Source organism: Erythrolamprus reginae, chromosome 2 (assembly GCF_031021105.1).
Source record: "Erythrolamprus reginae isolate rEryReg1 chromosome 2, rEryReg1.hap1, whole genome shotgun sequence".
Taxonomy (NCBI): Eukaryota; Metazoa; Chordata; class Lepidosauria; order Squamata; family Dipsadidae; genus Erythrolamprus; species Erythrolamprus reginae.
In genome coordinates this window covers 154,418,618-154,446,380 of record NC_091951.1, presented here as the reverse complement: position 1 = coordinate 154,446,380, position 27,763 = coordinate 154,418,618, and the positions used below count along the sequence as shown (strand labels likewise).

At 38.5% G+C, this 27,763-nt stretch overlaps 1 protein-coding gene across 5 annotated transcripts in view; it reads right to left on the bottom strand.

The window, feature by feature from the left end:
* The window catches only part of CACNA1G (calcium voltage-gated channel subunit alpha1 G), a 393,060-nt gene that overhangs the window by 197,176 nt on the left and 168,121 nt on the right, over positions 1-27,763 (bottom strand). For all 5 annotated transcript variants that reach the window (XM_070740004.1, XM_070740005.1, XM_070740007.1 and 2 more), the window contains exons 5-9: positions 23,046-23,205; positions 19,651-19,942; positions 18,867-18,959; positions 8,982-9,780; positions 1,103-1,464 (exon numbers count right to left, since the gene is read on the bottom strand). In XM_070740004.1, the coding sequence (XP_070596105.1) occupies positions 1,103-1,464; positions 8,982-9,780; positions 18,867-18,959; positions 19,651-19,942; positions 23,046-23,205 (1,706 nt within the window). The remainder of the gene's footprint in view (positions 1-1,102; positions 1,465-8,981; positions 9,781-18,866; positions 18,960-19,650; positions 19,943-23,045; positions 23,206-27,763) is intronic.

Genomic DNA, 27,763 nt, shown 5'->3' with positions numbered 1-27,763 from the left:
ACGCTAGGACCTGCTGTGATGTTCTTTGAATCCCATTAACTCTTTTAAAAACATACTCTAAGTACAGATCTTACGTCCTTAATGGGGCTGATCTAAGCAATCAGCATGTCTATATAAAAGGTGACAACAACATCCCAATTGCACGAAAAAGATGACATTAGGTTTGGCAAAAAGCATCCATGTATGGTACTTATTTCATTATACAGTTTGCCTACAGTGCACAGTACCGATTTCATCTTATTCCATTTATAAAATAGCTATTAAGAAATACCAGATGATTTAACACAAATCATTATTTATAAAGTAGCTATCAGAAGCAAGCATCACATTATTTCACATAATTTCTGCAGCACAGATCAGTTCATGGAACTCTCACTTTTGTTGTTATAAAGTACAGAAAGGTGCCTTCAACCATCAATTGATTACAACTGTGCTACTTTAAACTATCAGCCAATTAAAGCAATCCCTTTTTGCTGCCTGGGGCGGATTAAGATTGCCTCCCACTGCTTTCCCATATCCTAAAGCCATCCTTAGAACATTTGGCAGTGGCAGAAGACATTTACTGCAGCTGAGAATAACAAGCTAATTTAGGAGGGCTGGGTAGTTCCCTGCTCTACTGCCCCCCCCCACCTCCACCCAGTTTCTGCTATCCAAGACTTGCCACCAAAGGACCAACAATAGAGCCAGCCAACCTCCACATTCCAGTCAACCTACCAAAATCCAAACTAAGACCCCTTTGGTAAGCTTATGGTTTCAAGCCTCTGTACTTCATTTATTTTCAAACCAACAAATAAATTCCCTGCTTGGATGAGGCTCTCCCAATTTGTCAAAACACACTAAGAAGCATTTACTGAGGGTCTGCCACTGTTGCTGCCCTTAAAATGTATTGCAGTTTCATTTAATAACAAGCAGAATTAACCTAGCTATACAGTGCAAAGCACAAAGCAAAGGGTCAACATTAATCTATGCTGAAAGGCATGAATTTTCACTCCAGGGGCTAAGAGCAGAAGTAAGATGGAGCTAACAAGTCCGACTCTTGGGCTCTTCGGCTGTAGGGAAAATTGATTCGAAAAGACTAAAATAGAGATAAGGTTCTGCTTACCTGCTCGTGATATTCAATGCCCATGCTGAGGGTATTGATCAAGATAGCGATCATGATGCCACGGCCAAAGTATTTACTATCCACAATCTTCCGAAATGTCTCACAAACCACCTTCCAGAAGGCTAGAAATTTCCGCATTTTTCTTCCCCGAGCTTTCTGGTGCTTAGGATCTCGCTGGTCGCTATAGTGAGCATCCTGGGTGAATTCATAGACTGCATCACTATCGGAGTCTCCTGCCTCGTGCTCCTTCTGCTCTGGATTGTTAGCCAAAGTTTTTGTGCAATAGGGACAGTTTTCTGGGCTGCAAATATTATCAGGTTTGCCCCCTTTGTTGGAAATCTTGCAGGAACTTTGACAGGGACCTAAAAATGAGAAATAAATAAATACTATACTATAATGCACTGTACATCCAATATGTAAAACAGAGACAATACCAGACTTTGAACTATACTATCAAGTATCAGTACTAACATGGTTAAAGAATTAGATATAAATTAAAATAAAAGACTTTTGTTGCTAGAGGGGTATGACTTACAAGTAGGTTGGGACTGTTTCCTCTGGGATGAGAAACATAAAACACATTCATATTTTAGGAAACATAAAGTTAGAGATTTGATACATGGAATTTAGACTAAAATAAAAATATATCATTAAACACAAATGCCGAACTGGTTTTCAGCTATGGAAGCTATGATATATCCTAATACAATGGATTTAAATAAAATGGCCACATATGCGGAAATTCTAGAGGAAGGAGAGAAATTAAAATCAATTCAAAAATCGGAACAAGAAGGAATTAAAATAGATTGGTGGCCCTATTTACAAATTAAAACAAGATTAGAGAAAGACAAGAGACAATTTGGAATACAAAAAGAAAAATCAGAATTAGATAAGATTCTATTAGGCCAAGATATGAAAATGATAACCAAAATATATAATTTTTTATTAAAATATAAAATGTAAGAGGACCTAGTTAAAGGAAATATGATTAGCTGGGCTAAAAATTTTGGATATAACATTAATTTAAATCAATGGGATACAATATGGAATTGTAACTATACATTGACTAAATCAACATCTTATAAAGAGAATTTGTACAAAATGTACTATAGATGGCATCTTCCTCCGGTGAGACTGGCCAAAATGTATTTGAATCTTGTGCCAAATTGTTGAAGATGTAATAAAAAAATTGGATAGTAGTATCACATGTGGTGGACCTGTCCATGTATTAAAAAGTTCTGGTATAAAATTCATGATTGGTTAAGAAAAATAACAAATTAGAAATGCATATAGAACCTGAAGTATTTTTATTAGGTATAATAGATCAGAGAATGGAGAAAATATATTATATCACTTTACACATTTTTAACCGTAGCTAGGATTAGCATAGCTAAGGAAACAAAAAGATATCCCAAGTGAAAATATAGTGATTAGGAAGATTATGGAATTTGCAGAACTTGATATGATGACAGTGAAATTAAAAGATAAGAAAGACTCAGAGTATTATGAAATTTGGAACATAATCTATGAATGGGTAGAACGAAGGAAAAAAATTAAATGATAATAATAAATTAATATTTATAGGAAAGTTAATAGTTGATAGATTTGATATATTGGTGTATAATTGGAAATAACAATAAGTATTAATTAATGTATTAAGAAAAGATATCAGCAAGGCGGAAAAAAATTATAAATAGGGAAATGTATAAGGCACATAACTATATTAGTTAATTTGTCGATATGAATTGCCATAAGAGAACCCTAAGGGATATATATAGTGTATAAATGAGAAGATATCCTTTTAATACTAATATGTAGATCTTTTGTTTGGTTTTTTTTTTGTATGTTACTTTTTTGTTTTATTATTTGAATGCATTGTATGTAATATATGTACTGTATGCCGCCCCGAGTCTACGGAGAGTGGCGGCATACAAATTAAATAAATAAATAAATAAATGTACTACTTTTTGTATTGTTTGTAATGTATATAACTTAATAAAATGATTTTAAAAACATAAATAAATACATAAATAAATAATATAAATAATATAAATAATATAAATAATATAAATAATATAAATAATATAAATAATATAAATAATATAAATAATATAAATAATATAAATAATATAAATAATATAAATAATATAAATAATATAAATAATATAAATAATATAAATAATATAAATAATATAAATAATATAAATAATATAAATAATATAAATAATATAAATAATATAAATAATATAAATAATATAAATGGATGGATGGATGGAAGGATGGATAAATAAACAAGTAAACAAACAAACAAACAAACAAATAAATAAATAAATCCATCTTCATGAAGATGAACTATATGATATTGACAAAACCCAAATGTGGTCTTTTTTTTTTTTAGAAGAAGAAAATCCTACGAATTTTAGGCCATTTCCATTTACTCCTGCTTCGCTTAATGACCATTCAAAAAAGGGAACTTATGACCATTTTGCACACTTACAAATTTTGAAGCGTCCCCATGATCACATGATCAAAATCCAGACACTTGCCAATGGGCTCATATTTATGACAATTGTAATTTCCCTGGGGTCATGTGATCACCTTCTATGATCTTTTGATGAGAAAAGTCACTGGGGATACTAGATTCACTTAACAACATGTTACTACCTTCTCAACATGTGGTATGGTGATTCACTGTGGTGAATCCCTTGTGGTGATTCTGTGGTGACAGAATCTGTGGTGATTCACTTAACTGTGGCAAGAAAGATCACAAAATGGGGCAAAACTCACTTAACCACGGAAGTGTTGGCCTCAATTGTAGTCGTAAGACAGGGACTACGTGTAGTAAGAATGGGGAAATGTTACATTGGTTCACATTTTCTTCTTGATGAGGACCCAGATTTTGGGAGGCAATAAGCTGACTCTGTAAACCACTTAAAGGGAGCTATATATAAGTCTATGAATGGAATGGAGTAGAGTGGAGTGGAGTGGAGTGGAGTAGGGTAGAGTAGAGTAGGGTAGGGTAGGGTAGGGTAGGGTAGGGTAGAATAGAACTTTATTGGCCAAGTGTGACTGGACACACAAGGAACTTGTCTTGTTGCACACACTCTCAGTGTACATAAAAGAAAAGATACGTTCCTCAAGAATCATAAGGTACAATGATAGTCCAGGTACAAATAAGCAATCCAATCATATTAGGAACCAGTCAAGATAAATTGTAAGGATGCAAGCAACAAAGTTACAGTCATACAATCATTAGTGGGAGTTGGGTGATAGGAAGGATGAGAAGATTAATAGTAGTACTGACTTAATAAATAGTTTGACAGTGGTGAGGGAATTATTTGTTTAGCAGAGTGATGACATTCTGGAAAAAACTGTTCTTGTGTCTAGTTGTTCTGGTGTGCAGTGCTCTATATTTTGAAGGTAGGAGTTGAAGCAGTTTTTGTTCAGGATGTGAGGTATCTGTAAATATTTTCACAGCCCTCAAAAATATTTACAGATGTCTCACACCCTGGACATAAACTGTGCTATTGATATTGCTACTAACTTAACAACTGCAGTGACAGAAATTTTGAGCTCAGTTGTGGTCATAAGTTGAAGACTACCTGTACAAATAAAAAAGGTAGTACAGAAAAAAAATGGAGCCATATGCAAGATCCAGTGTGTGATTAACCTGTCAGACTTGGGCCTTAGGGATTCAGATCAAATCATGGGATCTCATTGGGCAACTGTGGGACAGTTATTTTTTCTAAGCACCTCCATAGAGTTGCTCTTCTGGGGAAAACAGAGTGGGGGCAATGCTATGTAGGACATGTAGGACCAGAGTGTCTTCCGTCCCCTGTCCTGTCCTAATGTTTCTCTCTTACTAGTATCATGTATATAAATATACACGATACTAGTAAAAGTACTAGCATTATGTATATAAATATTATTATATCTTTGTATACCACCAATAAGTACTTGACAAAACAAACAAACAAATACATAAATAAATAAACTCGAGAGAAAAGCCTGGATACCAATCTACCATAACTATTAACATTAAATTAAATTAGTGCAAAACAAAATCATATGGTAGAAATATGCACGAAAACACGAATGTCCATGAATAATTTTTGAAGCCACGGGAAAGACACTAAAACAGGAGAAAATGAATGGAAGAGTTTCAATATGAGAAACCAACTGAGATCCAGTCAGATTTATTCATTCCCACTTCATATACGAGGATACTTTATTTTGCCAAGAGCTACATTTGAAACCTAGAACCCTGGTTGCATAGAGTGGTGGGATGGATGGCCTTTAGCGTGTAACCTAGAGGCCCTTTTTGTTGCAGAAACAGCAGCAGCACATTGGTAGCCACAATGAAGATGAGGATGGTGATGGAAGTGATGGTAGTGGTGGTAGAGATGATGTTATCAAGAACAACAGTGGCTGTAACAATTTTGTGGGCTCATAATCTGAACTCTGGAATTCCAGAAAGCATCAGCCATTTTACCCTCCCTGATTTTCAGTCCTTTATTTTAATTTTTTTAAAGTGGCAATCCTGCCTTTTGGAGCTTTCCACCACTGTAAATTTTACCTTGCTTTTATTCTTTAGCTACTTTTACATTTGTAAGGTTTTTAATGTTATTCTAAAAGTTTTTCACACTTTGGAACAGTTTTAGCTGTGAAAATGCCAGATCAAAAATTTATAAATACCCTTCAATAAATAAGAGTGCTGATATTTTATGCTTGTAAGGTCGCCACTAAAAATGAAGGAAAGAGGCTGTTTTAGACTACATCAATGTACTTTTTGAATAATAAAGGAAGAAATGTCTACTGAACCTGATTCAAAACATTTCTGAAAGCTAGGCAAAACAGATCTAGAAACATGATTAGATTTATAAAAGCTGACTGTTTTAAAACACTAACATACTTTTTGTTCTGCAGCACTATTCGCAGAAAGAGCAGACCAATTTAATGAAAGGCATATTGAAGGGTACAAAAAATGAGGTATTATTCAGAAAATGAGGTATTATTTTGAAATGTGAGATCTCTGATTTTACTAAGTAAAAAGTTAGCCAATTAAGGTTACTCGAATTTATTAAATTGAACTGGCCGATCGACCTGTTTGTTAAGTAAATGTCTGAATGGGATCCATCTCTGCTTTCTCTCTAAATAATGTGGGTCAAGGAGATTTTTGTCTGGGAAAGGCAGGCATAATTTAGGAAGCTTTCTCTCTATCTTATCTATGTGCCAAGAGTAACTGCAGAGTGTGTCAAAAAAGTCAAGATGGTGTCTACAAAAACATAAGGCAATAAAAAAATAGACGGAGTTTGTGCCATTTTTTTGGCCATACCCTGCAGATATCCTTGGATTCCACCTGGGAAAATGCAGTTAGAGAAGAATAATAGGAAACATTCAAGAACACTCCTAGAAAACTATCAGAAAAACCTCTGAAACAATGTAAACTGTGAATCATCCACATTCATTTCTAAGTGACTGTGAATATTACAAAACATGGGTTTTCAGTTACTTCATTCAAGCCATTTCTTGGGAAACATTTGCATCTGTTAGAGAACTGGCATGTAAGCTGCAATATCTCCACAAAATATTAAAGCCTAAAAGAACACCCAGCTTAATTTACACCACCTTTCATTCAAGCAGAAGCGTCAGTGGTATATAACTACGCAAGAGTTTTTCCATTGAGCAAGATCAGAATGAACATCTCTGGTTAGAAAATATAAAAGACTTTCAAAACAACGCAATGTTGTGTTTTGTGCTATACCAATTAAAGGTTACCTTTGCCATAACAAATTACGGTATGTGTGGAGGGCGGGCACACCCAAAATATTTATTGGGGTAAATGACCATCAATAACTATTTAACTCCATCGCTTTCATCCCAGGCTGAAGAAAATAATTTTTTTTAAGGAGGTTACTCAAATAATGACAGTTTTTCTTTTTCTTTATTTAATATCAGCAACACCTTTTTTTTTCCAGGGGGGAAAGTACTTGATGGTTGCTTAATTCCTTACCCTGAATTGTAGAAATCTATTCAGAACTACACATCCATCACTACACTGAGCCAAATACGTATGCATACACATACACACGCATACATACCTTAGAATTCACCAGTGAATGCTGTCCATGGGCAAGCATTTGCAGCTGCTTCATTCCCCATTTGGCCATTAAGGTTAAGCAAAAGCAATCAAGTCTATGGCACAGCTAATACAGGTAGTCCTCGACTTACGACTATGTAGTGAACTGACATTTAATGACAGTTCAAAGTTAGAACAGCACTGAAGAAAGTGAGTCATGGCCATTTTCCAGACTTACAACAGTTGCAACATCCCCATGGCCATGCGATGGAAATTCAGGTGCTTGGCAACTAGTCCATATTTATGACGGTTGCACTGTCCCATGGTCATATGTGATCACCTTTGGTTTTGACCTTCTGATAAGCAAATTCAATGGGGAAGTCATCTTCACTTAACAATTTAGTTACTAATTTAACAGCTGTGATGATTCACTTAACAACTGTGACAAGGAAGATTGTAAAATGGGGCAAAGCTCATTTAACAAATGTCCCACTTAATGTTGGGCTCAACTGAGGTCGTGAAGAGCTGCAGAGACACCACCATAGCCCATGCACTTTCCTGCTTCTTGCTGATAATTCAACTTCTCATCCAACTGACTATTCTGAAATCAATCCCAGCTGACACGGGCTTTCCCATGTAAGAAGAATCCTTAATGATGCTGGCTACAGTGAGGGGAGGAGTTTGTCCTCAAAACCTATTCTCAACCCATCTCATTTTAAAGTCAGCAGGGAATCTTGGATCACCTAGCCTGACCTTCTCCTGGAGACAAATCGTAAAATTTTGACGAGCTTTCCCTCCTCATTCCCAGAAAGTCTCTCATGCTTAAAGAGATTCAAAAAAACCCACTACAAACACACAGAGAAATCTTGGAAAGTGAAATCTGGACTCTCCAGAGGCCATCATTACATTGCGTTAACTGTGTTGTTACAGGGGAACATCCACGCTTCTGAATAAATATTTGCAGGAGTTTGGATGGTGACTGAAGCTCCCCATTTCCAGACGGGAGCCTCTTACGAATTACAGAAGATGCTGGCTGGACCTGTGCCTGTTGGCTAAGAATCATCCCTGATATTCCACAGGACTGAATCAGTGTGACCCCCAAGTCAACCCTGCACAGACAGAAGCCCTACAGCCTCCAAAGGGATCAATAACTGGCAAGCTTTCCTATTGTTTTGAAAGGATATGAATGCAAAAAGGAACAAAAGGTGGCAAACAGAAACATAATGCTATCCACCTATTTAAATATTTTTTGTTATACAAGCTTCCCCCCCTCTCCCCTCCCTCTCTCTTTGTGTCTCTCTCTGCCTCCCTCCCCCTCTCTTTCTCTCTCTCTCACACACACTCCTTTTCAGCTTTTAGACAAATCCTCAGACAACCTACATTCTCAGAAGAATGGTTTTTCATGGCCTGGGCAAGCCAGAAGTATATCTCTTACTTTAATGCTTTTTGTGTTGATTTCTCTCTGATTTCAAATATTACAGCCACAGTGGTTCCTATAAACCTGAGTAAAACACCACAGGGCACACTATTGTGAAGTGTGAATTCAGTCATTACATTATTAGACACTTGCTTCAAAATGCTGCCTGTCAGATTCCATGCTGATTGGCAATAGCTTTCCAAAATTGCAGGCAGGAATTTTTGCAACCCTTTTCTGGGACTCCACAAGCAAAACACATCTGTGGTCCCTAACATATAGGGTTTTTTGGAAATGCTGAGGACAAAATAGAGAAAAGAGGAACACAAAGATTACTACTCTGCCTCCCATTCAAGCTTGATTGAATGTTCAACAGCCCAGCTTACCAGTGCTCTGTGTTTCCAATATCTTCTGCATCGGACTATAAGGCCCTGGGGGGATGTTAAGATTCATCAGCGTGCTAGTCCCAGGGTTCAATGCGGACTCTGGCAAACCTTTATCTTTAAGGAGCTCATGGGAGCTGCTTGGGTGTACCGTTGGGTAAACCTTGCTGCCAACCACAGTCCTGGGAAGCACCTCCGGTCCCGGCAAACTGAGACCAGTCTGAGAGAGAGATGATTGGCAATGAATTGGTTCAAAATGGCAGTCTGCATGGTAGATACTGTGAACAGACTCCATGTTGCCCGGCGCCATGTGAGAAGGATTGACTACTGAAGGAAGCATCAACCGATTGGCACCGTTGTGAAGGGAGCTGGTTTCCACATCACTAATTTCTGGACTGGCTCGTGGGGCCCGTAGGCTTCCATTGCCTAGGTGATAGTGGTGATGGTGGTGATGGTGATGGTGAATGAGGTGATGCACCGATGACCTTTTCCGTGGATGATGTTTGCACGGTTGTCTCTCGGTGCTGTTCTTACTGCTTGGGCTGGAGAGGAGGCCCATCTTTACCACTGTGGTCCGACAAGTTTCCATCACTTGCTTGCCAGCCTTCCGAAGGACGTAGACAAGGTATTTGAGAAGTTCATCGTAACAGCTTCCTGGCTCCGAAAAGCTAGCCAACGTGCTTGCGTTGGAGAGGTAGCGGATTCGCTGCTCCTTCATTAGCTGGCTCTCTCGCTGCTTGGTCTCTGAGAACTGGGTTGCTATGACCACAAGGCAGAGGTTTATCATGAAGAAAGAGCCCACCTAAAAGAGAAGTAGTTTGTGATTAGCCCTATTTATGTGGAGAAGCCCAACTGAGAGAATATGTAGCGATGGAGAAAAAAAACACATATTTTTTTTCAAAACAATGTTGGACTCCAAATCAACATCATATTATTTTAAAACTCAAGGAAGAGAAAGAATCTTGATAGTTCATCCAAGGGACATGGTTTTGAAGGTTTATCATGCAAAAAACACTGAAGCTACTAAGCTGTCATGGCTAGGATTAGAATGGGAGATCACCTGATACCATTCTGTGGAGATAAAAATGTGGAGAAACTCCAAACTAATGGTGCAATTCTACCCATTTATTTCAGACTTCCTTTTGACTTCAGTAGATCTAGTAAAATGAATGCAAGTTTGCATCACAATTAGATGTCCCATTGAGTTCACCAGGATCTACTTTATGGGGTGGAAATAAGTAAGTTAATCCATTGAAAAAGAAATAGCAGTCTTTTTTCCATTGTAGGTGTTGCACTCTCTAATGATGCACAATGCTAAATCCCTATACCCCATACATGTTATTATGAGTGGTTGCCTTCTCAGTCAGAGGTTAAGACCAGATTTGGCTTTTCTGTCCACCTATTGAGTTCTTCTCAAGGACCTGGGAAAGCCTTCAAGTCACCATGGTCAAGTGTCCTGGACCAGTCTGTGCAGGTTTTTTGCCAAAATTTTTGGAAGTGCATGGAGATGCCTGGCCAGTGATGGGCTACCAAAATTTTTACTACCATACTGTGGGCGTAGCTTATGCATTTTGTTTCAACATCTTTCAGTGCAAATTGGGTGCTCTGGGGTAGAGCTCCATTTTTGCTACCCCACTGTGTGTCCCGTCCCCCCCGTCTGGGCAGTAGCCCACCCCTGATTATCTATTATATAAAGTGTATGTACACACACGCAAGCACAGCTCTTCTAAAATTATACACATTCAACCTCATTTACTGTGATAGGAAAAACATACCCAGAGCCCAGAAGGGAAAGAAAGAAAAAGAAAATTTTGCTAACGGTACTGTGTACCTGACCGTACCCGTAGGAACCCATCACTGTACCTGGCCAATATTGTCCATTTTCACACAGCTTTACACACTGGAAGAGGGGAAATTTTGTAGAAGTATCTATGAGGCTATGAATCACCTCTCTAAACCAGGGGTGAAAGTCAACAGGTTCTGACAGGTTCTGGAGAATTGGCGGTGGAAATTTTGAGTAGTTTGGAGAACCGGCAAATACCAGAGTGGGGTGGGAATGGAGATGTTGCAGTATCCTTTCCCTGCCATGCCCACCATGCCAAACCCACAGAACCGGTGGGGAAAAATTTTGAATTTTACTCCTGCTCTAAATTTATCCTACAATTAGACTTGAAAAAACTCCCATAGCATAAAGACATGTATATTCTGCTTCCAGAACCCCCAACCTATATAAAGTAAATGCCAATTTTGAATTCTAAACACATCCTATAAATTATTTTTTTCAAAAACTGTCTGGAAACCAAGTTTTGAATGCCTCCAAGCAAACATTGTTTTGGCTCATACTTCTTTAGCAGTGGTTCCTCTGAGCCACATGACAAATTACCGTAACAATTTAAGGAGATGTAAAAAGAATAAAATATTGCATGAAGAAGAGATGGTTATAGCAGGAGAAGGATAAATATGCTGGGTATGAAGACGTTCCTTGGGCTTTTATAGAATTTTAAATGCTTAGGCAATATGATAGGAAACCAAAGCTGTAAAAGGCATATGGCAAAGGCACATTGCTCCTTAAATATATCATAATACAGACATTTTACTGTTATGACAGTATGGAAGCCTCTGATCAAAAATAATTGCACTGGTTTATATCTATATAGTTCTATGGCTGTGGGTGTAATTCCTTCATTTTAACATATCAAGCTAGACTGATCTTCTCCTAAACTTTAATAACGTAGTAAGGGACTTCCTGGATAAGGTCATTTCAGAGGTCCCCAAATCTCAGCCAGAAGTGGTTTCCTCCTGGTTCGGACCGGTTCACCCAAACCAGTACCAACCTGCTGGTGATGTCACGATGACATCATGGAACTCAATCTGTCAGTGCTGCTTTGTGGAGACCCGCCATCTTTTAATTTTTTAAAAATTATTTTTGGCAGGAATTCTGGGGGTTCTTCTGCGCATGCGCAGAGGCCAACTTTCTAGGACTGCACATGTATCTCCATCTTGTTTTCAGCTTTTGGGGAGGATTATTTCTGTTTTTTTGCTTCCACGCATGCGGGCAACCAGGAGGCACAACCACGTGGGAGGAAGAAAACCAGCAGCAAGGTAAATTAGAACCATTGAAGGGCTACCAAAATGTTTACTACCACACTGTGGTCGTGGCTTATGCAGGACGCCCTGCATTTTCTTTCATCTTTCAGTGCAAATTGGGTGCTCCATTTTCTCTACCCCACCGTGTTCCCCCCCCCAATCCGGGCAGCAGCCTGCCCCTGGTTAGAGCCCACCCCTGCCCTCAGCCCCTTCGGCACCAGGCCACTCAAGCAGCAGGTGTGCTTACTCACAAGCACAGCCTTCCCTTGCACAACGGGCTCTCGTGCCTATGTGCAAAGCTCCATTTATGTGAGCTGCTTGCACAAATGGAGGTGCCCCCAGAACCATCCCCCCTCCACTGCTGTGGAGGTTGGGGACGATTGAACTATTTCATTAGTAGGCAATTTGGTGGTTTCCAGATGTTTGAGGCTATCGTTTCCACAGACTGTTATTCCTGGTAAAGAGAGCTGAAATCCAAATGTCCTGAAGGATGTCAGATTGCCTATCTCTGAGCATGCAGCACTGTTTCCAATGAGTAGAATTGAGAGACACAATGCCACCTTCCTTTGAGAGCAGGTTCCATAGTTTAGCTGCGTGGTTCATGATGGTGTCCTCCTAAACCTTTCACCATTGATGAGCCTTGGTGGCGCAGTGGTTAGAGTGCAGTACTGAAAGCTGCTTCTGCTGACTGCTAGCTGTAGCTCACCAGTTCAAATCTCAGTAGGCTGAAGGTTGACTCAGGCTTCCATCCTTCCGAAGTGGGTAAAATGAGGACCCAGATTGTTGGGGAAGATGTGCTGACTCTGTAAACCATTTAGAGGGGGCTGTAAAGCTCTGTGAAGTGGTATATAGGTCTAAGCGCTATTGCTATTGCTATTGAATTTAACTGAATGACTGTTGGTTCTTATATTTTGATGGTGTTACAAAAATTACCTGGCTGGTAATCTCCATATTTCATATGTCTCTATGTGCCTTTTTAATATGCTTATCCTGCCCCCCCCCCCACTTGATGTAAAACCCTCTCACACAAAAGAATTAGCTGCAACCCCTTGATAATTTTGGTTGCCCTTATCTGCAACTCCTCTAGCTCTTCCGGCTTCTTTCTGAGACGCAGGGAATAGAACTAGGCAGAGTAGTCCAACTGCGGCTGGGCAATAACAATACAGGGATTAATGTCATTTTCAATTTCTTTCCTAATGACCTCCCACATGGAATTTACAGATGAACTGGCAGTGACAAGAAGGGGACACAGCAAGTGGAGGAGACTCAGTAATTAGCAATCTTCCCCCTGGACTTCAATAACTGCTGTAATGATGCCTCAATCTTCTCGGCTTTATACATTCTGAGTTTGTCACGAACTTCTCAAGCTCAGGAGTCACGCAGGGAGCACATCCATGCCTAAAAATCACCATATAGAAAAGCTGGATTTAACCAGCTTGAAAAGAAATCCTGCCAACTCACTCCCAAGATAACAGTCATCACTGTGTATGGCACCCGGTGACATTCCCTGCCCTTCTTCTCTTCCTTCCTTTCATATCATTCAGACTTCCTCGTCTCAGGTCTTCCCCCACCTCACCCTTCCTCATTCCACCAATGACAATGCAGCTCAATAAAGATTGTTTTGACTTCAAAAGATTTCTTGGTAGTCTGTATTTGTAATTATCACAATGAAGTAGGTTTTTTTTCCTCCCTCACCTAAATGTAAGTACTTGAAATGTTTTCAAGGCCGAGACTTCCCTTATGGAGTCTCTGGCTATTTTCAGAAGAAATCTTTTCCTTTGTTAGCTGGCACTCAACAGGCAGCAGCTGCCCACAGTTGAAGAGTCTAAATTTTATTCCAAAACAGGCTCTTCATTAGGCTGCATTTTTTGTAGCTCCTGGTGGCTATTCAGTCTGAAGATCTCAAAAAGCAACCTACAACTGATTCTTTTCTCTTGGCTATCTTAATTCTACAAATTTGAGTATTTACTCAGGCCACCTCAGAAGGCAGAAATTGCTGAATCATCTACCATTCTGTGGCCTTCTTTCTGGATAATCTCAGAGATTTCCCACTCTGGGTGGGGTGGGGGAGAGAAGTCACATTTGTCCTCCTTTCTGGAGGCTTTTCAGAAGGATCTACAGAAGGGACATGCATAAGTACACTAGAGTGCCTTCCATCCCCTCTCCTAATGTTTCTCTTTTACTGCTATCATGTATATAAATATTATTATATCTTTTTATACCCCCAATACGTACTTGACAAAACAAACAAACAAATAAATAAATAAATAAAATAAATAAATAGAATCCACCAGTTTTATCAAAATGAAAAAATAATAATAATCGTCAAAATGCATGTATTCAAAAAAGGGACACAGCTTACATCATGATGCTAATTTTGCTATTTGCTACTTCTTGGCCTTAAATGGATGCCCTGGTCAGTCTATTTAACTAGTAGGTTCCCCATCCACGGAAGCTGTAGCTCTTGTTCTTTCCCCCCAGCAATTTTTGTGTTAAAAGCTCATGTTCCAAACAACCATTTCCCACTGCAGATGTATTCTATTGGTATAACACCCCTGTTGTGATTATAGCATGAGTACATACATTTGTAAACCGAGGCAATGTAAAGGGACATAATTAATAAAGGAGAATATTTGTAGCTCAGGGTTAAATAAGTGCACTGATGATATTACTTAGTTTGGGTTATGAAACATCTGTTCTGTTCCCCTCATGGACATAACTGAGTGGTATGTAAAACTCACTGGCCAGTGAAAACTTTTTGGTGGGAAAAAAGGAACAATAGCAATAGCAGTAGCAGACTTATATACCGCTTCACAGTGCTTTACAGGCCTTTCTAAGCAGTTTACAGAGAGTCAGCATATTGCCCCCAACAATCTGGGACCTCATTTTACCAACTCGGAAGGATGGAAGGGTGAGTCAATCTTAACCCTACTGAGATTTGATCTGCCAAACAGCTGACAGCTGGCGATCAGCATAAGTAGTTTGCAGTACTGCACTCTAACCGCTGCACCACTGATACAGTGGCACAAGAGCCTAGGCTTTTTCTACAACTGCATAGCCAGGCAGTATTGGTATAAACATGGGTTTGGGGGTTGAAAGGAATTCAAGTAACCATTGTGTATCTCATTCACAATTGCAGACTTCCCCTTTTTTGGAAAAGAGACTCACCTCTTCTCCAGTATATCATGAGGTTGTGAGAAAAAGATTCAGAATATTTCCACCTTCATGAAGACATTAATACTACACGTTGGTTCCTAACTCAACAGTTAAGTTTTCTGAAATGCTTGAAACACACTTGCTTTCATCTTAAGAAAGTTTGTCAAAGAGAACTTTGGAAGATTTGTGTTTGGAAAAAATCACTTTTAATTCAATCGGCTATCAAAGGCCTGCCAGCTGCGAAGTTGGTATTCTATCATATATAAGACCAGCTTCTTTTATTCATACTCTAGAAAACCCTAGATAAAATGACTGTAATGCACTATATCTTTGAAGTATATTGAAGGTATTGAAACTGTAGTTAGTGTACAATCTAAGTTCTACATTTTTAACTCAACCTGGACATGATGATATCTGTCTTAGACCAACTGCTCCTGGCCTTCAGTCCATTTCTATGTTTAGATTCCAGGTACTGCCTTTGGCCTTATAACATTTATGATTTAAGCCCCCGAAGGATAAAATAACATTTATCTCCATATGTGGTGGCTTATATTTTAAGAGCTTCAGTTGAAGGCCTCCAAAGGAGCTTTTGCCAGATGAGAAGATGGCCACAAAAGCAAAACAAAACAATACAATACACAAAACAAAAAAACCCTTGTCTCAGTGGTAGAGCTATAGTCATGGTGCACTCTACATCAGGGCTGTCAAACTCCTGGCCCGTTGGTTGATTTGTCATGTGCTGGCCACACCCATGCTCGGTTTAGCGAAGGGGGGGAAAGTCCGATATGTCACATGATGCCGTCTTGATGACATGAGTTTGATATCCCTGCTCTACATCATGTTTCACCTGATAGAAAATCATTACTGCCATTTGGACTCTGGCCACAGTCTTTATTTTTGAGATTTTCCCAATACGGGTTTAATCCTATTTGCTTCTCTTTTTTATTTCCTTATGTCTACATGTCTTATTTGTAGAATAGGATTGAAGGTTCCTGGAGAATATACTTCTTATAAATAATAGGTGAATATGATACAGACCCTGAAAAAACTTAGGCTGTTTTAGGCTTTAGGCTTTTGGTTTGCTTATGTTACATGTTACAGATTCCGCCTACGCTTGTGGCTCATTACACTCACTCTAAATTTAACCTAACCATGAAAGAGTTCAGCCTGTGATCCCCAAGTTTAGTCTAGTGTTACCACTCATCTACTTATCTTCTTTACCGGTTTGGAAGCGTGTGCTTTTGTGCATGCTCACATTGTGTTTCATGCATGCACTTCCCCCGTGCCAGCATCATTCATGCATTTTCACCCTCTGCACATGTGCAGAAGGATTTGTGCATGCACATAGGGTTAAAAAAAGAAAAAGGTAACATCCGGGTGAGTGGGCGGAGCCTTGCGTTGCTGCCACTACCGGTTCTCTGAACCACCAGCAGCTGCAACTACTGGTACACCTGAATCAGGCTGAACCAATGGCATTTCATCCCTGCTCTGGTCCTGTACATCTAGTCCCTCCCTAGGAGGATTTATCTGAACAGTACTTTCTGAAAAGTGGCCTTAATGGCCTGAAACAGTGTGTACATTCCTGACACCTGTTTCCCATTTATTCTTTCTCATTAAATTATTGCCATGTTTCTAATGCTCTGTAAATAATTATCTCAAAGTCCTCAAGCTGGAATTCTAGAAATTATTAATTTTTCTGTTTTATTTACAGTTCGCATTTTTACCCACCATTGTTTACACAGCATCTGCATCTTTGCTGAGGTATTACTCCAAATTGGTGAGGCATGATTAAATGTGATTTAATTCAATTTATATGATAATTATGCGAGTCTACGGAGAAAGACGGCATAGAAGTCTAAATAATAAATAAATAAAATAAATAAATTTAATAATTTTACCCTCAGTAACAATTGTTGGTGATTCCCAAATGCTGAAAAAGATCACTTGTGGCCTCACAGTTTCAGCTATAGACTCTAATCTATGTCCGAGGTTTGACTACTGCAACACTCTTTACATGGGGCTACCTTTGAAAAGTATTCAGAAACTTCAGATCGTGCAGAATGCGGCTGCGAGAGCTATCATGGGCATTCCCAGATATGCCCATGTTTTGTCATCACTCCGCAGCCTGCATTGGCTGCTGATCAGTTTCTGGTCACAATTCAAAGTGTTGGTTATGACCTATAAAGCCCTACATGGCATCGGACCAGAATACCTCCGGGACCGCCTGCTGCCGCATGAATCCCACCGACTGATTAGGTCCCACAGAGTTGGCCTTCTCCAGGTCCCGGCAACGAAACAATGCCATCTGGCGGGACCCAGGGGAAGAGCCTTCTCTGTGGTGGCCCTGGCCCTCTGGAATCAGCTCCCCCCGGAGATTAGGACTGCCCCCACTCTTCTTGCCTGGAGGAATTGATATATCCTTAGGTGCTTTTGATTTTATGGATGGTGTGTTTGGGCTGTATGACTGTTTTTAATAGGGGTTTTTTAAAAACTGTTTTAACATTGGATTTGTATATGATGTTTTATTGTTGTGACCCACTCCGAGTCCTCGGAGAGGGGCGGCATACAAATCTAATAAATAATAATGATGATGATGATGATGATGATGATGATAATGATAATGATGATAATAATAATAATAATAATAATAATAATAATAATAATAATAATCATCATCATCATCATCATCATTATTATCATTATCATTATCATTATCATTACTATATCCTAGAGCAGGGCTCTCCAAACTTGGCAACTTTAAGACCTGTGGACTTCAACCCCCAGAGTTCCTCAGCCAGCTTTGCTAAGAATTGAAGTCCACAAGTCTTAAAGTTGCCAAGTTTGGAGACCGCTGTCCTAGAGAACCACAGATGATCTACCTATCTGTACCCTGGATCATTTGCAGTGATCCAGAGTAAGACTGATACTGATTATTGTTGGAAAATCATAAATAATTACTACCCATGCAGGTTAATGTGAATGTATCTGAGGTTTTTGTTTTAAAAACTTACTCCTATATATTACCTATCTGAATACTATTTGGCATAACTTCGTTACCCATTCTCCCCCTGCCCCCAATCCAAACATACAAGTTTTGTATAATCTTGACAGAAAGAGACGAAATCTCAGCAGCTGTTATTACTGTAAATCTGTTATAAGGAAATTGTAGAGGTTACTTGAGGCTACCAAGGCAAGAACAAAAATATCACGGTCAGCAGGTTTCTTTAACATAAAAGCCAATATAAAATCAAATTATTTGCATTTGTCTTTGTCACCATAGATCAAATTTAAGCATCATCTAATGCCAGTTATATACTAACTTTTAGTTCTCTTTTTTCAATGTTTGCTTATTAAAATAAAAATGTAGAACAGAAAGCCTGAGCAGCAAATAGTGAGAAAATAGCAGTAAATAGTGAGGAAACCAGTATCACTGACTAGAAGTTTTTCTAAGTGCTTTCAATGCTACCTTGCAAATGCAAGAAGCACATTGGAACTGGTTTTCTTTTTTATCTAGTTATCATGTTTTGGGTGGCTCCAATAATAAATCCTAGCTTATCAGTCCTTTCATGCACCCCAATATGGCTTTTCCTCGGTGGAAATCAAGGTTTAAGGCTTCTGATTGACACAACTGGAGACAAAACTCACAATGATCAGGAGAATGAAATAGATGAAGTTGTAGAAGGAATGAGCATCCATGACGAAGTACATGATATCTACCCAGCCCTCCAGGGTGATGACCTGTGATAAGGCAAAAGAAAAGGAAGCCATTGGTTAGCTCATCTTGATGAATGTAGGGTTGTGAAGGGCAAGGAACGGTAGACCTCTAACAAAATACTTATGAAACTTTTAAGTCACCTACAAGATAATTTGTCCATATTGAGAGTCACATTCTCTCAGATTAATTGGTTGATGCTACTTGGTAGATAAGGCTAAATCAAGTCATAGGATGGGCCAGGGCTTAAGGTGGATGTGATATCTATCATTTTTTCCCTTTATATTCGTTCACATTTTTTCTTACTTCTTTTCTGTCTTTCTTGAAGTACCAGTTATGGGGATGGGTCAGAAAATTCGTACCAGGTGTCTAAACAGGTAAATTGTAAAGGGCCACCATAAACAAGAACAAGGGATATATTGACTTATTTCTAGGGCTCCCAATTGCTCTATTCCATCTTTGCATTAAAACCCCCCACAATACTGTAAATTGACTTAATTCAAACGAGAATAATAAAAATAAAAACACATGCACATTTGGTGCCGACAGTACCTATATTTATTACAGGAAAAACAAGACTTGCAGATTCTCAACTATTTAATTATTTCGTTCAGTTTTGAATAAACAAATTTACTCCTGAACACAAAATAAACACAAACTTCACTTCCCCAGTTGCTGCAGCAGCATGAGATCACGGTTTAACTCCTTTTGATTCACCTGAAATATTGCAATCCATGCATATCCAATGTTATCAAAATTGATAGCTCCTTTGAAAGGGTTGTGCTCCCCGGCAGAACAGTTTGTGTAATATTGGTTCCAGTTGACACAAGAGGTGTTGCTAGTGTCATTGTAGGAATAATAGTTCATGGTGCACACCAGGCCTTCCTCCCTCCGTATGGGAACACTGCGGCAATCCCGCATCCCATTTTCTCGAGGCTGGGAGCAGATAAAAGGGCTTTCATCCTCATTCTCTGTCTGATAGTAGGATTCCAGCTCCAATGTGTAAGGCCTAGAAGAAAGAGACACAGGGGCTGGTTACAGAACCAAAATCACAGTAGTTGGGGGTGAAGTAAAGATGGAATGTTCTTTACACAATGCAAAAAGAAAATGGGAAATCAAACTGTTATTCTTACAAAGCAACAGTGTGAAAATGGAACAGAGCAAAAGTGGTATTTATGCAGTCAACAGAGCAATACAAGGAACTAATGGCTCAGAGATGTTACAGGGGCCAATAGGATAATTGAGTTCAGAGCAAGCAATCGGAGAAATTAATTGTAGGTGGGAGCACTCGGATTGCCTGGAATGGCTATTCTTTTTTATTTGAAAACCATGTCTCTAAACTTCTGATGTTTTGAAGCTAAAAAATAATGTCAGATAAACACATCACTCCAAGTTATCTTTTCCCCTCAAATGATTTGTGCTGGCTGTTATCCAAGGTAAGATGCGATACTAGATAGGGTAGATGTAGAGCTCCAGTCCCATATATCTCCTGTTATTTCTTTATGGATTGTGGAAAACATAAAACACTTCAAAGGGAGGCAGAATCTAATGATCACCTACCTTGCTATTTGCATAATTACTAGAATATGCCATTAAGGAAAAAAAGTGTAAAACACTCACAGCCCTCAATAAACTGGCTTGAAGCCAGTGGTGGACAACTTGCAATTTGCCAAACGGCTTAGCAGCCCAGGGGCCATTTCTGCAGCTCCCTAAGCTTCCAGTTTGTTTGTTTTTTAAATCATACAAACTGATGGGTTATATGGCCAATATAAAGCAAGTTATTATTATTATTATTATTATTATTATTATTATTATTATTATCATCATCATCAGCATTATCAGCATTATCAGCATCATTATCATTATCATTATCATTATTATTATTATTATTATTATTATTATTATTATTATTATTATTATTTAGATTTGTATGCCGCCCTTCTCCGAAGACTCGGGGCAAAATAATCCAAAGTTTATTCCATAATGAATTAATTCATCTTAAGGATACTTTCACGCATATTTTTCTTGTGGGGGGGGAGGCATGTTCCACTTTTCTAATGCACCCAGGTCATAGAAAAGCTTTCAAAGTAAAATTTAGGAGAGGTTTAGCCAGGTTCATTCTCGAATTGGTTTGAATACCTTTTGAAACTTAGCCATCCCTCACCCTCCAATCAGCCTTTCACCCTTCACTCAGACCATCTATAAGGAGAGCTGTGTTAGTCTATTATGGCCCCAAACAGATAACAAAAAACCAAATGACATTCCAAAACATTAATGAATGTCAGGGCTCAAAAAACCAGGACAAAGTAATATCGAATGGATAATATCCATTGAAACATTCTACTAAAGACTTCAAAGGCTCCATTGTAGAAAAATCAAGATTTTAACAGAATGATTGAGAGAGTTTTGAACTCACATACATGAAAAGGTCTCACCAAACACAACAGATGTTCACAATTGTTAATTGATTAGACACTTGTGTAATCTGACTCATCTGAAATTGCATAACCAACGTTCTCCCTCTCCCCCCCAAACACACACTTCCCTTTGGTTCACCCCAACTGATATCTTACATCTGTTTAGTCACTCTGTGCGTCTGAACAGCAGCTCGTAAATGTTTGTGTCTTTTGATAAATTTTATTAGTCAGAAATGGTGTTGCCAGATTCCTGATCTTTCACTTAGAGCAGTAGCTGGGGGGGGGGGGGGGTTTGACTTGATCAGAACATGGTTTTGGCTTGTTGCCCATTTATTTAGAGGGATTTTATGTTAACTGAAACTTCCCTGGTCTCTCTTCACAGCAAACAAACTCAAATGGGGCAAGAAGATGTCCAACTTCCAAAGAAAAATCTCTTTAAAACTTTTTTAATTTTATGAATAAGTTTCTGATAAGTTTCAGCTGCGTTGATAACCCAAGAATTAAACGGCACTTGAAGAATTTTCATAAGCTTCAGATTAATATTTCTTTGCTGAATCTTGCTTACGCTGTTCAGATATTAACAGGATACTCTATATCAGTGATGGTGAACTTTTTATTCCTCAGGTGCCAAAAGCGAATGTTCATGTGCGAAAGCGTGTGTACGTGTGCCCACACACATAATTCAATGCCCTCTGCACCTCATCCCTCTGCGTGTGTTGCCCCACCCCCATGCATGCATACACAAACCCACCCACCCTTTATGCCTTGCTTTGGGCCTAGCAGGCCTTCCTGAAGCATCCAGAGGCTAGAAATGGCTCATTTCCAAACTTCTAGTAGGCCCATTTTTCACCCTCCCCAGGCGCCAGAAGATTTCTTGGAGACTGGGAAGGGCGAAAATGGCCAATATAGCTCTGCGTGCACAACACAACTCTCTGAATCAGAATCCAAAAACACTGCAAAATACATTTCACATTCATAGCTATATGTGCCTTAAACATTTTGTTGTGTATACAGAGTTTTAGCTACATTGAAAAGATATCCCATAATGTGTATGCAATCATAAATCAGGAGAAAGGCCGTATTCCTTCAAAGCTTGGTTCCATTATACATTGCCAGCATTATTAATAACAACTTCTTCCATACATCTCTGGGATTATTTTCACTCCATTAGCAGGGATGAGGAACTGAATCTTGATAAGACTGGATTCTTCTTCCTGTCCCGTTCCTGTTATCTCTGATTGAATGGAATCAAATTCTTTCCTGAGCCAAATCTCATCCATTGCTGTTCTCTAGCTCTCCCTCTTCCATTAGTTGGAGGTTGGAAATTCCCCCTTAATTTGTAATGGCTGTCAGAACTTTGGTTGTTGAGAGTTGCAATTTATTCTCCCTTCTTGGCGTATTGTGACTGCCAATGGACATATTCGAAAGATGATATTTCTATCATTTCCATCATGGCTGTGCAACTATCAGCCATGGCAATGGGACACATTCTGAAAAAACTGTTACGTTACTGAGGAGTTTAGATATTTGTGTTGTTAGGATTTTGCTAGAGAATTTCCACTTCTGTTACATCAGCAGGCAGAGATACACCCCATGTATGAATACTGCGGTGCATATGGGAATGATTATTTTAATTTACTGAAACCCCTCAGCACATACAAAGAACCTGTGCAAGCCTACCTCATTTATACTTACAGACTGAAGTTTTCAGGTAGAAAGCAGCGGTTCCTAAGCAGCCCCGCCCAAAGCTGGACTCCAACAATACCAAAGATGAAGAAGACAAAGAAACAGAGGAGGAGGACATTCCCCAACATAGGAAGTGTATCCAAAAGCAGGGTGACAAGGATGCGCATACCTAAGAAAGCAAATAAAAGCCGTATTTTCGAATGAGAGGTTTTACTGAGTTAGCTCATCCTTGTTCTAAGAGAAGAAGGACATTAGAGTTAATAACCACACATGCTATAGGAGTTTTCTCCAATTTGGACTCTTTTAAATGTTTTAGGGCAGCAGTTTGCAGAACAGGCTGGGAATTCAAAGGGTAGTGGTGTGTGTGCCGGTCACATAATTTTAAGACATCAACACGGAAATGTGATCTCTCTGGATTTCTTCCTAATGAGTCCACAACCACAACATATTTTAATTAATCAATTCTAAGCTAATCAGCCAAAGATTCACAGTTGGTGTGGTCCTGTGGGCTCAGCAACACATATCAATCATTGAAGACATATGGAAACATGTAGGAAAGTAACCCACTTTCTTTACCTCTTAAAAAAAGAAAATGTACAGTCAGCATGATGGACAATTCTAAAGTACAGGAGCTCACCACAAGTATCTCCACAGATCCAAGGAAATCCAAAGTTACATCTCAGTATGGATGAATCCTGATAGATATATCCTTTTTTATATGTTAAAAATCCTTATTGCTATATCTTTAAAAAAAAAAACCAGCTTCTTATGCTTGATCAATAGCTACAGTAGAAAACAAAGGTATCAGAAACAAGCCACCAATAAAATGTCATATAAATACAATGTCAATTTATGGAGCATGACTGAAGCCGCATGCATTTATTGGCAGAGTACTCCATTGACTTTAACTTTAAAACATATTGAGCTTTGACACAAATCTTTAACTAGCTGTAATGCATAATTTGTTTTATAATATTTGTTCTTTGACTTTCTATTTGCTTATTGAAAGCATTTTGTTACCCTTATTCACTTTTCACTTAGGGGTAGATGATCAATTTAATTTCCTTCCATTTTCAATTTTTCCTCTTATAAATCAATTCTACCTTCTCCATCTATGTCCAGCTTTTTAAAGGAGATCTGTTTGTACACTATACATGCAATGTTGTCCAATATTGTATTTTTAGTAAGCAGATTTCCTAGATGTAATGCTTTTTCATGCATTTTAAAACTCCATTCCTCATATTTTTGTGCACATTTAATATATGCATTTCATATCAACGCAAAGCTCTGAGAAATGTAGATATTAAAGCATGCGCAGAGGTTTGAAAAAAGATAAAATGGTGGCATCTGGGTGGGTGGGTGGAGCCTTATGCTGCCGCCGCTACACTCAACAGATGACATAATTATCCCGGCTCTTAAAAGACTGAAGCCCAATGTTATTTTATGTCCTCTTTCCCATTAGACTACAGTTTGCTGTTCAGTTCCAATGGAAATTTAGAGACCTACAAAAGTTGTTGTACTCATGATTACATCTAAATGGACTGGTCCGAGAGAGCAGATAGAAATTAGGAAAGAATCAGGGTTGAAATTAGGATTAAAGAAAATTAAATATTTGGGAATTTGGTTATTGAGAAACCCAGCGAAAATTGAGGAGGTGAATTATAGATTAATATGGAGGAAAATGCTGAAACAGATGAGCTGGAAAGAGAAAAAGCTAAGGAGAATCTCTAAAATAAGAGCTTTGAAAATGATGATAGTTCCCAAAATGATGTACCTATTTCAGGTGCTGTCAGGGGGGCTATCAGCATTTAAGTTTAAAGAGTGGGACAAAAAACTTCATTATTGAATTGAAGAAGATAAGAGACCAAGAATAAGGAAAAAGTGGTTAATTGTGAACGAAAAAGGGGGGATGGGGAGTTCCTTGTTTGGAGCTGTATAGGGAAGCATTTCAAATAGAAAGGTTAATGGAGCTGCAATTATGTGAAAATAAATGGGTGAAATTGGAAAAACAGATAAGAATAGAGAATTAATTTTTATAAAGTGGAATAGGAGCGACTTATGTAAATTAATAGGTCCCATGAAAGGGACTATTGAAATTTGGAAAAAATGGCAGGGGAAAATAGGATTATATAAATCTAAACTGTCATTGCTTTATATAATAAATAGAGATAATGAAACGAATTTAAATAGGGTTATAGGAGAGTTGAAGGGAAGAGGGATAACTAAGATAGAACAGTTATATGAGAAGGATGGGAGGCCAAGTAGAAACCATATAGAATGGTGGTTAGGTAAGGGAAGATGGCTACAAATAAATGCAATATGTAAATATCTTAATGAAAGGGAGAATAAAGAAGTAGTATTGAGGGAGGAAACAGGGTTAGAGAAAATAATAAGAGAAAAAAGTGAGGGTATAAAGGCACAAGCAACCAATATATATAAGATGCTAGTGCAGTCAGACTGGGATACGATCCAAGGACTCACTAAATGGTGGCAAAATGAGATACAAGTAGAGGTACAAGAGATGGAAATTAAGAATACAAGAATTAGGGAAATGAGAAGGAAATATTACATAAGTGGTATTATACTTCTGTTCAACTCGCACACTTTCAGCAGAATGTCAGGGGTATTTGTTGGCATGGGTGTCAAGATAAAGGAGTGTTTATGCATATGTTTTGGGAATGCCCGATAGTGCAGGAATTTTGGCAAAAAGTGCAAGAGGACATTAATAGAATGTTAAATACACAATGGACAATTACTAAGGAAATGGCAGTATTAGTTAAAAGTAATGTGATGGGAGAATTTAGAGAAATAAAACAAACAGCGATAGAAAGCGCTCAGGCGGTAATAGTTTTGGGTTGGAAGGATGCGACAAAATGGACAATGCAAAATTGGTATAGGTACATGGTGGACCATATTCAATTTGAAATTATGGATAAAATGATAAATTTGGATAATGAAACTGACTTGAGACAACTGATGGGACGGTGGGACAAGGTAAGACAATATATGAGGAGTAGAATCCGAGACCAAGCTATAAAGAATAAATTGGAATCACTCTATAATATGTAAATAGATATATTGCTCTTGGGTTAAAATGGTCTATACAAGAAACACCCCCGATTTGGTGGTGGGGTATGTGTATTGTCGGGGTAGTGGGCACTTTTCACCATACACTATTTTATGTTGTGTGTATTTAAAAAAGGTTAAAAATCAATAAAAAATGATTACATCTAATTGCCTTGTTCTAATTATTTGGAAATTTTATGCTATGGTTGTAAATAGATTCTCAAAAATCTATTTCATTCTAATCTGGCATTTCCTTCTAAGCTTTTTTTTTAAATAGATCCCCTTCTTTCCCTCATTAGCACTTTGTGGAATTACCACTTAATCATACAATGTCGTTTAATCATAAGAGTTATTCAGGGAACACTTTGCGGTTTGTAAAGGGATCAACGTTGCTCTTAAATTTCCAAGTCTTTCCGTAGATGAAACATAAATGGAAAAGATCCCTTCTTACTTCATACATTTAAGAAAGTGCCTCCATCCCCAAATTACTCGTCAGATTTTCCTTTTCTAGGGAAAGCATGCATCAGTCAATCTTTGCATTCAGCCCATCATGGATACTTCTGTAGCCTGCTCTCCAGGAGAGTTCATTCATGGCTTCACAGGCTGTGCAGCCAATATAGAGTTAATAGTAAAAGTCAAATTTCATGCTGTATAGCCACCCTGAGTTTTTGGAGAAGGGCGGCATACTACTACTACTACTACTACTACTACTACTACTAATAATAATAATAATAATAATAATAATAATAATAATAATGTCCAGTCAGTGAAGGCTGTTGGGGTCTGAATGGGTGTCAATAGACTCAAACTCAACCCTGATAAGACAGAGTGGCTGTGGGTTTTGCCTCCCAAGGACAACCCCATCCGTCCATCCATTACCCTGGGGGGGGGGAAATCACTAACCCCCTCAGAGAGGGTCCGCAACTTGGGCGATCCACAGCTCATATTAGAGAAACATCTTTCAGCTGTGGCGAGGGGGGCGTTTGCCCAGGTTCACCTGGTGCACCACTTGTGGCTCTATTTGGACCGGGAGCCACTGCTCACAGTCACTCATGACCTCATCACCTCGAGGCTCAACTACTGTAATGCTCTCTACATGGGGCTACCTTTGAAAATACAAATCTGATAAATAAACAAACAAACAAACAAACAAACAAACAAGCAAGCAAGCAAGCAAGCAAGCAAGCAAGCAAGCAAACAAACAAACAAACAAACAAACAAATAAAGACAACAACAACAACAACAACGGCATGGAATATTGAAGTCTACTTCAGTCATCTTCAGGACAGCATCAAAGTAAAACAGATCCAGTGCTATCAGGCTGGACTCTTCACAATTATGTGCATTTCCATATAATTTTTTATTTATGGTTGGGTATGTTGTGTGTGAGCGAGTGCACACATATTTCATCAAATACTATATTTTAATCCAGTAAGGAAACTACTGTGTCTGTCTGTGTACAGAAACATGTTGCATGTGAATGGGTCTTACTGGCAGGTTTTCCTTCTGCATTCTGTCCATTCTTTTAACTCAGCTACCATTCCCTGTTACTTGCTTGATTTCTTGCTCCATGTATAGGCAAAAGTTTTATAGGGGAAAAATGCTATCTCACTGCCTATCAGTCTTTGTATTTTAATTGCTCATAAGTCAGTAAGAATTGC